The 12,994-nt window shown below is 31.9% G+C and overlaps 1 protein-coding gene across 2 annotated transcripts; it reads left to right on the top strand.

The window, feature by feature from the left end:
• The first annotated feature begins 242 nt into the window (after positions 1-242).
• Positions 243-8,706, top strand: LOC137829876 (probable serine/threonine-protein kinase At1g54610). Of its 2 annotated transcripts, XM_068636852.1 has the most exons (9): positions 313-608; positions 844-1,049; positions 1,138-1,591; positions 1,800-2,084; positions 2,189-2,506; positions 6,212-6,439; positions 7,142-7,242; positions 7,730-7,847; positions 8,028-8,706. In XM_068636852.1, exons 3-9 carry the CDS (start codon positions 1,208-1,210, stop codon positions 8,343-8,345), a joined length of 1,752 nt encoding a protein of 583 aa, XP_068492953.1. In that variant the 5' UTR covers positions 313-608; positions 844-1,049; positions 1,138-1,207; the 3' UTR covers positions 8,346-8,706. The 2 variants fall into 2 exon arrangements, with proteins under 2 accessions (XP_068492952.1, XP_068492953.1); XM_068636851.1 differs by lacking the exon at positions 844-1,049 and having other exon boundaries at positions 243-608.
• Positions 8,707-12,994: the final 4,288 nt, after the last annotated feature.

Raw genomic sequence — 12,994 nt, 5'->3', positions numbered from 1 at the left:
AATATATAAAAAAACCAGTCCTCACTAAAAAATATATTGATTTAACAAAAAAAAAAACTATGTGCACGTATTTTTATTTTCTATTTTATTTTTTTCCCCTACCTACTTTTTTTCTATTTTGAATAAAATAAATAGATAAAATTTTAAAATGTTTTATTAACAAACGAAAATAAAATAAAATAAACCACTGTTTAACTATTTTTTTTTAATTTTGGTCTTGTCAAACAAATCAATTTAATTCCATCACTCCTTATTTTCATCACCTTCCTCCAACCAAACATGTTATATATCAGTTTGAACAGAATTCAAAATGAAAAAATAATAACAATAATTAGCAATCATTTGGGTCCTTGGTTTGTGAGTCTCTTTTTCCAGTGATTCCCTAATTTATTTGGGCACAAGAATGAAATTAAGAATAAGAGGCATGAATTTAGGAAGGTGGAAAGAGGAAAGAAGTAGAAAAGAAATGAAATGGGTGTTGTAAGAAAGAGATTTGTAGAGGTTTGACTTTATGAGAGTTGGAAGATCTCATCCTCTCTATATTCCTCGTCTCGTCTCGGAGAGAGCTACAAAAGGACCAAACAACATCACCAGACAAACAAACGCAGGTAACACAGTGCCCACACTTCTCAGACAAGACAACAACCTCTTTCTCTTTATTCAAATACAAACCCCAGTTCCAATTACTCTTTCTCTATCACGCTCTGCAACCGCCCTGCTCTTTTTTCTGTTTTTCTTCTTTGCCCTTTTTTTTTTCTCAACCCATCACGTGCTTCCTCTATCTGGGAAGCTATAAATGAAAATAAAAATTTGTACTTTTTCACTTTCCTTTTGTGTATGTAGATAGATCACTTTGACGGTCAACTGAATTCATAATTGGTCAGTGTGTATGTTTGTACTCCTGCACCTTTTGGGCCAGTGATCGTCCTAGACGGGAATAAGCTTTGCTTTTTATTCCAAATTCTTCTCATTCGTCACTTGATGCTTAAGTGTTTTTATTTCCCCGGATGATGTTACCGATTGTTGTAGGATGACCAGGTTGATCAAGGGTAAAATGTTTTTTACTCGTAATAGTTATAATCGTGATCATATAATCATGCTCGTGTTTTACCTTTTTTTTTATTGTTATTGGATTAGTGTGGTGATCCGAAACCCTTACAAGAGCGAGTCATGTCAAGGGAATGAAGCTTGGCTTCGAGGAGAGTTAATGGGGTGTGTGATTGGGAGAGAAGTGTCATCGGGAATAATCTCCGAGGCGAAGGAGGAGAAGAGTGTGAGTGTTGAATCCAACAAGAAAATTGATGATGTGTCCTCAAGCAGAGCTGAGGAGAACGTGGTAGAGGCTCTGAATGGTGAGAAGGAGAAGGAGAAAGAGAAGGGAAGGGAAGGGAGTGGTGGTGCCGATGAAGTCCGGGGGCCAAAAGGTGACAGAAGAAGATCAAAGCCAAATCCAAGGCTAAGTAATCCACCGAAGCATTTGCAGGGGGAGCAAGTAGCAGCTGGGTGGCCACCTTGGCTAACAGCAGTGTGTGGTGAAGCCCTTAGCGGGTGGATTCCGCGAAAGGCTGACACATTTGAGAAAATTGATAAGGTGGGTTTGTATTGATTGGCAAAAATTTTGAACTTCAATTTTATTTAGATGCTTGTGTTACTTTTAACTTAAATGGAAATGCATTTGATGAGTCTTGCCATATCAGGGACGTGTGGATGTGGTTTGAAGTCCAATTGAGTCTGCATATTGAGATCCAAATTCTGTTCTTCTCATTCTTGTTTTATTTTTCTTTAAATTTCCTTATTAGATTGGTCAAGGAACTTATAGTAATGTATACAAAGCTAAAGACACTTTGACGGGTAAGATTGTTGCACTGAAGAAGGTTCGATTTGACAATTTGGAACCTGAGAGTGTAAAATTCATGGCCAGAGAGATTCTTATTTTACGAAGATTGGATCATCCCAATGTTATAAAGCTAGAAGGTTTAGTTACATCCAGAATGTCCTTGAGTTTGTACCTGGTGTTTGATTACATGGTGCATGATTTAGCTGGACTTGCTGCAAGCCCTGACATAAAATTTACAGAGCCCCAGGTTAGACCAGGTTTGCCTTAATAATCTAAGAAATAGAAGATACCCTTTGGCTTCTTTTCAATTTGCTGTGTTTGATGTCTCCAAAATACTGTCTCCTACTGCAGGTTAAATGTTACACGCATCAACTGCTATCAGGACTTGAGCACTGTCATAGTCGAAACATACTTCACCGTGATATTAAAGGATCAAATCTTCTTATTAACAATGAAGGGATACTTAAAATTGCTGACTTCGGCCTTGCGTCTTTCTTTGATCCAAACTGCAGCCATCCCATGACTAATCGTGTAGTTACCCTTTGGTACCGCCCTCTTGAGTTACTTCTTGGTGCCACAGAATATGGTGTGGCCATCGATCTTTGGAGTGTTGGTTGCATTTTAGGAGAGTTATTGGCTGGGAAACCTATTCTTCCTGGACGTACAGAGGTGAGATCTTAAATTGTCTTATTTGGATTTATAGGAATTTTCATTTAAAATCTTTGCCTAACAGTTAGTGTGGTAATCCAACAAATTTTATGTTTTTGAAATAGTAAAAAGAAGCTATATATCCTAATGGAACATTCTTCTTTCTAAATATGCATGTATTAACCTTTTAATTTTTGCATTGCAACTCCTTCTGCCTCCCAACCATCAGGGTCAGCCTGTGTACTATGATCCAATCCTTATACACTGTACTTCCATTTGGAAGGCTGGCATTATGCATATCTGCAATGAATATGAAAACATGTAATCAATGAGAAATAAACTAAGAAACTGAAAAGTATGAGAAATAACCAATTGCTGAGTTACTGCATGATTTAATAAACCATTTGTTGAGAATATTTGCTTAACATCTTTTACTTAAATCAATATTTAAGAAATCTTTAAGTTTTTTTTAAAATATATTTTACATGAAGATAAAAATATTTATTTATTATTTAGATTTAGGATGCTTAGATTGGGATATTGTTAATATTTGATATTATGTTACATTTTATTCTATATAGAGTACATGGATAAAATAAATCACAAGCTCCTCCATATAACATATCTCTTATATTTCCAAAATCCCAATAGTGATATTAGAGCAATAGTTGTCACGAGACCTATGGAATGGAAGGAGAAAGAAATTTCTCATAAGTCGTATTCCATTTTTAGTGAAAGTTATGATCTATGAGCTATAAGTATGCAAACTTATCTAGAGGGGCTAGATTTATCGGAAGTTGTGTAAGAAGATTACATTGTTGATCCGCTATCCTATCATGGCTGAAATCAAGATGCAAAAGAAAAAAAAAAGGACAGAGAACGCTAAGGTGAAGTCATGTTTGTTTGTTGGTGTTTCACAAATGATTCTCACCAGAATCATGACCCTAAGGTCACCCAAATACATTAGAGATTTTTTAAAAGGAGAATATGAAGGAAACGTGAATATTTGAGGCATGAAAGTGCAAAATTTGATAAGGGAGTTTGAGCTGCAAAGGATGAAAGAATTTTAGACAATTAAGGAATACTCGAACAAATTGTTGGGTACTGCTAACAAGATAAAATTATTGGGTAAGGAGTTTCCGAATTCCATACTAGTTGAGAAAATTTAGGTAACCGGAGAGATACAAAACATCTATTATTTTGTTAGGAAACACAAAGGATCTTAACTTGACAGAAGTGATTCATGCCTTGCAAGTACAAGGGCAATGAAGGTTGATGAGAGAAGATTGTGATGGTGCTTTACTTCGAAGTCAAGAACTACAAAAGGAGCAAATACAACCAAAACAACAACACATGTTTTTCGATCTTGTCCCTATTGCAAGAAAAATAATCACTAACACAACAAGTATTGATGGATGTGAGATGCAAAATGTCACAAATGTGGTCAATTGGGACATGCAGAAAAGATATGCAAAACTCAAAACCCTCAAGAAGTTTTAAAGATTGTAGAGGACGAATCAGAAGAGGAACCAACATCATATTTTACAACCAACAAATTTACAAAAGGTTGGCTTATAGATACTAAACCATATGATGCGTGATCGATAACTTTTAAAAGAACTCAACAAATCTTATATTTCTAAACTAAGAATTAAGAATGGAGAACAACTTGTTGTGGAACACTTGATTAAAGAGGAGTTGAATACAAATGAAGAAGATATAAAAGAAAGATCAAAATTAAAAGAAGATAGATGTCTCTTGAAAAAGTTTGATGTCCAAGAGGAGAAAGTAGAGGAAGAACCATATTCTAACATCCATCAAAGGTTCAATGTTACTACATGGAATTCATAATAGACAAAATGATGAGGTTGATAAAAGAAGAAATGCATGAAGAATGTCAAATTAAATGAAGATATGATCCCATTAAGAAGTGAACTATAAGCTTAACTCAACCTCATAAAATCGACTTATAAGGTGAGGTTTGCACCCAACTCTAATCTCCAGTCGATGTGGGATCTCCAACATACACCCCTCACACCTAGGCTACCAACTCGTGCGTGTGACTATATATTTATTGGTGGTTCGATAGCGATCCGATAGCGGGTGGCACGATAGGCCCAATAAACTCTCGCTAGGATAGACTTTAAATGACTCTGATACCATATTAAGAAGTGAACTTTAAGTCTAACTTAACTTTATAAAACCGGCCTATAGGTGAGGTTTGCACCCAACTTTAATATCTAGTCGAAGTGGGATCTCCAACTGATCTCATGAAAGAAAGAGAAAGATTAGAATTACAAGAAAAAAAAAGGAGGAAATCAAGCATTAAAAGAAGGAGAATCAAATATGAAATTCAAATAAACAAATATTAAGGCAAGGAGGAATGTTGAGAATATTTGCTTAATATTTTTTATTTAAATTAGTTTTTAGGAAATCTTTCATGAAACATGATGGGTGAAAGTGGAACAAATCAAATTATAGGGTAGATGATGTAAAATCTAGTGGAAGAGATTGTAACTAGCTACTTCCCGTCTGATGTAACCCTTGTACCTTTGGTTTTCATTTGTGCATGTGTACCTTTGCCTTTATATCCCTTGTTCAAGCTTCTTTAACATACACGTATTATTGAAAACAAAAACTGGTAAAAAGGAGATACAAATTTTAGAATACTATAAAGGAGCATGATTCTTATGAGTTGAATGTTGATCGATAAGATATTTACTTGAAACTTCTTCTAGGGAGGAATGAAGTGTTGGAGCATAACCAGATGTTTCTCAACAAGAGAATTGCACACACCGAAGCTGCATACCTGTTACCAATTCAAAATGTTATTACTAAAACATTTTTCTTGGTTGACTGGTTAAAATGTCAGTTTGTCCATTTTATTTGGCCGTGTGTTAATGGTGTACAAAGCAATGCTCCCTCAAAAGAAGAGAAAAAAATCAAGGCATGCATTTTTAAGGATTTAGCACTAGTTTTTTTTATCAGCAATGATAATGGTATATTAGTATAAGCTGGTACCAGTATTACCTGAAGAAAGCGATTTACAAATATGTTTTCCTCTTATGCATAACCAGTTGGTTGTATGACTTTTAATTGCCTATTGTACACATAAATGCAATGTAACCAGTTCCGTGGTCTGTTTACAAAATCCAAGTACCCATAACACTCTCTCCCAACAATCACAAGTACATACCCTGCCTCATAAATACATTGCCCCTAAGAACCTGAGAGGTAACCAGCAAGGAAATGCCAAGATTCTAATGTATCATCCAGAGCCCAACAAACATGTCACAGGATTAACTGACCACAACACAAGAGTATTGAAGTGAGTAATACAATTCTGATAGCTACGACCATGCTAGGACTAGTGTCTTGCAGCATTTTCTCTTCCAGCCAGACTTTCTCTTGCAGCACTACTAGTGATTATGATGATAGATATAATAATTTTGGTTCAGTTATCAAATTATGCAATGCAGACTAATAACTACGAAACATTATCTTTACAAGATTTCTGTTTGTTTAAATGCACCCCCTTGTCTGTTTTCCCAAATCACACTTTTTAAGTGATATACAAGATCTTATGTTTAGCTCTTCCATCTCTTATGTAGTTTGAAGGAGTTTGTATTGCAATTTGCATTAATAATATATTACTTGCACCATATTTGCTGGTTATTTGTAATCTTCATTGGATATTTTCTGACCCTTTCCTGATAACTTACCCAGGTGGAACAACTGCATAAGATATACAAACTTTGTGGATCACCTTCTGATGAGTACTGGAAGAAGTCAAAGATGCCTAATGCTACCTTGTTTAAACCTCGAGATCCATACAAGAGGTGTATAAAAGAGACATTTAAAGATTTTCCACCTTCAGCTCTGCCCCTTATTGAGACTCTTCTTGCAATTGATCCAGCAGAACGAAAGTGTGCCTCAGAAGCTCTAAGAAGTGAGGTGGGATTTTGAAAACTCGTTTTTTTATATTATTATTTCATGCTACTTAGACATCTATTGGATCCTGATCTGTTCTCAGTGTCCGTAGATTGCCTAAAGCACATATTCGGGACTATTTCATGAAACATAAAATAAGCCGTATGTTGAACTTCTTGAGCACCTTTGTGATGAATCACTAGTTTTATTATATGATCCTAAACTACAAGATTGACAGTGGGTTCTTCTATTATTAACAAAAAACTTTGGGGGCATGGTTCTTCAGCTTTTTGCCTCTGATATCTTATGCCAAAAAATGCGCATGATTGTTGTGAACTGCTGCTTTAGGAGACTGGTCCCTCAAATCTTGAATGTTGTCTGAGGAAAACATTGTAATTTTTGTATCATTTGGATGATATGCCTTTCTTGGAATAAGATCTACAAGTTTGATTTGATGTAAAATGGTGTTGTTTGGATGACCTTGGAAGTTAATTCAATGTGTCGTGTTTTCCTTGGAGTAACAAGTATATGAATATCCCAAATGATGGATTGGATGACATGTTTTAAACAATCACCATAAGGGATGTTATTCCAAAATTAATCTTAATAAATTGAAACTTCTCTTGAATCTTAAGTAGATGTTGTTTTTGTTGAATTTAGATATCTTTTCCATTTTTTTTAAATCAAACCCTTGGTATTTTGTTCAACCTTCCTATTATTTTGCAGTTCTTTACCACAGAACCTTATGCCTGTGATCCTCTTAGTCTTCCAAAATATCCCCCAACAAAGGAAATGGATGCTAAACGACGGGATGATGAAGCAAGGAGGTATCTTTTCTATGAAGTTTGCTTGATGCACGCACGTGTGAACATTTAAAAAAGATATATATTTAAAAAGCAGGGGGTTGGGACAAAAAGGTTGGAGGAGGTATTGACATTCAGGTTAAAAAATATAAGGTGTAGTTAATAATAATATTTAATTTTATCTGAATTATTCAACTACACTTATCATAAATACCTTTTATGACAAAAAGTGGAGACTGAAAAACTTTTTACATGTTCTCTTTATTTATATTAGCTAAATAGGTGCCAAACTATAGCTTTCCATGCTTTAATGTTATGACTGAACAACACTAGAGATGGTGAGCAGATTAACCACACTCTGCTTCAACTTACAGACCCCAACACACACAATGACATACATATGTAGTGACCAGCAGAGTGTTCCTTTGTTCATTTTGATTAACATCTGCTAGTTTTAATTTGGTGATCTTATTATATTTGACCGATATTCCCTGCAAATATGGATGACCAGATCAAGAGCTGCAGGCAAAGCTCATGTTGATGGTGCAAAGAAGCATCGGTTGCGTGATCGGTCTGCCAAAGGTGCTCCTGCTCTTGAAGCCAATGCTGAGCTTCAATCCAACGTTGATGTATGTTGAAGAAAATTACTACTATCTATTGATCATAGTAGATTATGTTTTGGTGCCTTATTATGCTGTTTTCCTTCTAATAATTTTCATTTTTAATAATTGGCAATTGAAAATCTGTACAATTATGACTGGAAGTATAAAAGTAACACTGATTATTGGCTGCTGTGATGTGTGCAACAGAGAAGGCGTTTAATCACTCATGCAAATGCTAAGAGCAAGAGTGAAAAGTTCCCTCCACCTCATGAAGATGGACAACTTGGCTTTCCTTTGGGATCTTCTAATCACATTGATCCAGATATTGTTCCTTCTGACATCTCTTTGGGTTCAACCTCCTACACCTTTTCAAAGGAACCATTCCAAGCTTGGTCAGGTCCCATTGGTAATCCTGCCAGCATTAGTAAGCGGAAGAAACAAACTGCAGGTGATGCATTGGATTTATCAAAACAATATAAGGGAACCCTCAAGGATAAAGTTAAAGGAAAGAAAATCACAGCCTAGATACTAAGTACATTCTTGTAGAGTCAAATTAAGAAAGAACTTGTCCCTGGTGCCTCATTTTTTGGTGTTGGAGTCCAACTGCTTAAATGTGTCATGCTACATGCTTTCTTCTTAAAGTTAATTCCTTCTTATCAAGGAGTATAACCATTTCCCCCCATTTTTAAGCCTCCATTTTTTCAAAGTTTTGATCTTTTAGATTTCATTTATATAGAGGTTTTTCTGGGGGACTTGTTAAGTCTGTTGGTATTACAGAGAATTACTGTGATGTACATGGTGATTTTTTTGTTTTCATACTCCTGTCAAAATCTGAATTATATTTCACACCTTTGTTGAGAATTCAAATAAATTTTTAGTTCTTTAAGTCCTTGCCTGTAGATCTAGGTGCTTGCCCCTCCTGTTGTACCAAATCCTAAGTTATAGTAACTAGATTGCTTTCGGGTATTCTGTATCTAATTTTGTTTTTGGTTTTTGGTATTGATTTTGAAGAGGAATTGAAGTCATTTCAACAGTAACTCATCCTAGTTGATATCACCACAATGAAATTATCATTATTCATCATATTAAATTGAGTAACATTTCATGTGCATTTTCTTTCTCTTTATATATATTGTTTTTCTCTTAAATTGACTTTCATATAGATACCTCACTCTCCAACAGAAACTATTAAAGATAAGTTTTTTTTTAATGTAGTGTTAGTGTAAAGATTTTTGCAATGGCAACCAATTGAAGAGCATCTTATATGTGATTTTTTTCACATAATTATTGTAAAAGTTAATATTTACCCCTTCCAAATCTTGAATATAAACCAAAATGGTGTGTTAATTAAAAAACTTAGTTAGTGCTATTTAGTTGTATTAATTTCATTTTAAAAAATAATCTTCTTTCTTAAACTATCATTTATTAAAACTTGACATTAACAATAAATAAGAGATGTTAAAAATTAAAACATCAATTAGATGAAGGATATTTTAAAACAGATTTTTTTTTTATATCAACAATGAATTAATGAAATAAAAGACGATATTTTAGGGGTGTTTCAACCCGTATACCGAAGACACTTCTAAATAATTTAATATCGTAACAAGCACTCTACAAAATTATGTGAAATTAGTTTATATGTCTTTATTTATATTTGAAATCAATAATTAGTTTATATGTCTTTATTTATATTTGAAATCAGCATTGATGTAGTTGTAATTTTTAATTTATATTTAAAATTGGGGATAGTATCATATAAGGCAACTTTCAATCAAATAAAAATATGGGTTAGATATAAAATAGTAATTACAGCTTGAATTAATAAACAAAAATAACTATGACATGGGAAGGCTTTGTTCTTATTCATTGAATAATAATAATATATGCAAGAGGGCACTACACAAATGGTTTAACAAACAAGGCAAGGTGTGAATATTTGACATAGCTACACATTAGGTCACATTCATTGTTAATGTAATGTAATCATTGTTTATAAATATCAGTCATCAATTTTAGTTAATGACAAATAATGTTTTAAAAAAATTATGTTAACTATTTTCAAATACTTTACATTGGTTTTTCTTTAATGAAATACACTTATATTTATCATTTATTTATAGCATGACTTTATGTATGGTTTATACATAAAATAAAAGAACAATATCTTAAACAAGAAAACGTGTTAAGACATAAGAATAAAATACACAAATGTAATTTTTCAAAGTTATAACAAATATAAGAATCAGCATAAACGGAGTTACTCAATTGTTTAACTTAGAAATAAAAAGAGTTTTCATTACACAATTTTTGTAATGGTTTTAAAAAATATATATCACAAGAAAAGCATTAAAATAATTTAATTAGATTTTTTTTTTCTTTTTCAAAAAGATCTCGCATAAAATTATATTTGATTCGAAAAATTAAAAAGTCAGACAAAATTAAATCTTCTTGTCATGCTCTATGACGAAAATGTTTTTTTTTTTAAATAAGAAATTAAAGTCCTAATTGAACTTCACCTACCTTTTTATGAAAAAGAAATAATCTTTAGTTAGCGTGCCAAGCACAAACATTTACTAATTAATAGTACAAAGAAAAAATATTTTATTAATGTTTGTGTCAATCTCCATGCATTGAATCTAATAATAGTTATACATATACTATTTTTCTTCTTTGAGGGATAATCATATTTGTAAAAGGCAAAACAAGTAGCACAAAAATAAGGTAATTCCCAACCCGATGAATTATGACTGGTATTTGACGAATTTTTAAAACTCCTATTATGTTCTTCTTTTCTTCATTGTGAAAAATAGTGTATGGTGAGATAGAGGAAGTTCATTGTTATGATAAATCTTTGCTTTGAACTACAAAAGAACAAATGAAAAATTTCATAGAAGTCAAGTTCCTTCTCCAACTTTTGAAGCTGGTTTTGAAGTTGTACAGAAAAGTCAAATTCCTCCTCTACCCCATGTTTTCATCTTGCACCCCCAATGGAGTAAAAATACCTTTTTACCCTTAGTGAAAAAATAAATAATACCCTTTTCTTTTCTTTTCCACACTTCTTCATCTTAGCATTCTTCTCCATAGCAGCCGCAACCCCTCTTCTTTGCTTCTGGTTGCATTTTTATGTTGGAGAGCATTTCAAGATTCCTTATTGGAGATATGAATTACCAATAAACTCCACCACCAACCACCATAGATGTAACACTACAACTTTCACAACAAACTAACTACTACACAATACCTACATTAATTTTCAGAAGAATAATTTCAGTATTTTCAAAAGTATGGGTGCAGATTAATAAAAGGGTGCAGGAAGAATTTGCCTAAAGAAAACAATGCATAACCTAAATCTGATGAAGGTTGTTTCTTCATCCACATCCATAGCTTCTATGGCACCTCCATAGGTAAGATAAAAAGCATTACTTTTTTCTTAACAAAATATATTTCAGATTTTACAATCTCAAAATGTTTTTTTTTATTATTATTTACACCTCTTGAATTGTAGAATTCTATAATTTAGAATATTTTTTTCTTTAATAAAGTATACTCTGAATTACAAAATGTAAAATGTATTCTTGAATCCATAAGTATAATCTGGATTGCACATTTCATAACACCTCATTACTATAATATGTATTTCAAATTGTACAATTTGGAAGGTTAATTCATATCCAAATTTGTCTTTCAGATTCTACAATTCAAATTGTAAGTTCAAAATATGTTACAAATTGAACAATTTGGAAGACATTTTTTTATCCAGATTTACCTTCCAAATTGTACAATCCAGAATACATATTACACTAAGGAGTGTTATGGATTGTGCAATCTAGTATAAAAAAAATGAAAAAGATAAGCAAACAGAAAATGAACTAAAAAACAGTGCAAAATTTACCTCAACTACCAATATAAGATTGGATTTTTTTAAAAGAATGGAGGTGAAGGGAGAAATTGCATATACTGAATCATGTAAGTTTGAGTATATGAAACTGAAGGTTACATGCAAACCCATTAATGGAAATTGGGCCTACAGATAAATTCAGCCTGGTTGTCATTGAATTTGGTGAGTTCAAAACAACTCACTGTGGTTATCTATGTCCAATTACAATTTGTTACATGGGATATATTTGTTAATATTTCAACTATTAGTGTGTTTCCACATTTGTAATTATCCAAAAATATTACTTTAATTATCATTATTTTGTTTTATTTTCCTATATTATTTAGTATACTTCATTTACATGTTAATTTTTTTATTTGTTTCTTCTGTTTCACAAGCATAATTGATCTGTGGGAATATGAGAAGTTAAGATAGAGGCTTATCTACAATTCCCCAATCTCCAATAAAGAAAATGTGAGAGAAAACATGAACTATTCATGATATGACAAGGTCTAGTTACCAAGGAGCCTTATCTTCAAATTCCCTTCCTCCAATCAAAGTAGTTGTTTCACTATTCAATTTAGATATTTTCAATTAAATATTATTGAGTTGAGTATATTGTTAAGTTTAATTGAGTTAGAAACCTTGAATATTTTTTTTTCTAAAATTTAAACAAGTTATGTAATTTAAAGATAGTGAATAAATTTTATTATTGTATTCTCTTATATGATTTATTAAAAAAAGTTAAATATGTTATCACTTCCGTATTTTTATGTAAAATTGATTTTTATCTTTAGTCCAAATTTTATATCCTTAATATATTTATATTAAAAAAATTATTAAAATAAATATTTATCAAATTTATTTTTACGTGACAAATAAATTTTCAATACAAACTATAATACTATAATGTTAAAATATTTTACTAAAAATTAATTTTTCATGTAAAAAATTAATAATAATTTATTTTAATAGTTTTCTCACAAGCATGCAACTGGTCTTCCGTTTGAACTATGAATAAAAACTAATTTTGTATTATAATATAAGAAAAAAATATATTTTATTTTTAAAAAATATTATAATATATTTGTGATAATTTTGTTTGGATTTTAAATTTTTTTAATTCATTAAAATTTATTGTTTTAATTTAAAAATATATTTAATAATATAGCAATAAAATTAAAAAAACCAAATAAAAAATAAAAAACAACAACAATGAAAAAAAATAATTGAAAAAAGAAACACGACTTGAGTTAAAAGAAAAATAGAAATCGTCTCCACAAGCATGACTTCA

This window comes from Phaseolus vulgaris, chromosome 7, assembly GCF_000499845.2.
Source record: "Phaseolus vulgaris cultivar G19833 chromosome 7, P. vulgaris v2.0, whole genome shotgun sequence".
NCBI classification, from domain to species: domain Eukaryota; kingdom Viridiplantae; phylum Streptophyta; class Magnoliopsida; order Fabales; family Fabaceae; genus Phaseolus; species Phaseolus vulgaris.
The sequence above is the reverse complement of the archived record's forward strand: the minus strand, read 5'-3'. Positions and strand labels throughout refer to the sequence as shown.

Bases quoted from the DNA above. Each gene is read 5' to 3' on its own strand.
- LOC137829876 (XM_068636851.1), top strand. From the start codon at position 1,208: ATGGGGTGTGTGATTGGGAGAGAAGTGTCATCGGGAATAATCTCCGAG. The intron at 2,085-2,188 runs GTTAGACCAGGT...CTCCTACTGCAG, and splicing joins TAAAATTTACAGAGCCCCAG to GTTAAATGTTACACGCATCA. The intron at 2,507-6,211 runs GTGAGATCTTAA...TAACTTACCCAG, and splicing joins TTCTTCCTGGACGTACAGAG to GTGGAACAACTGCATAAGAT.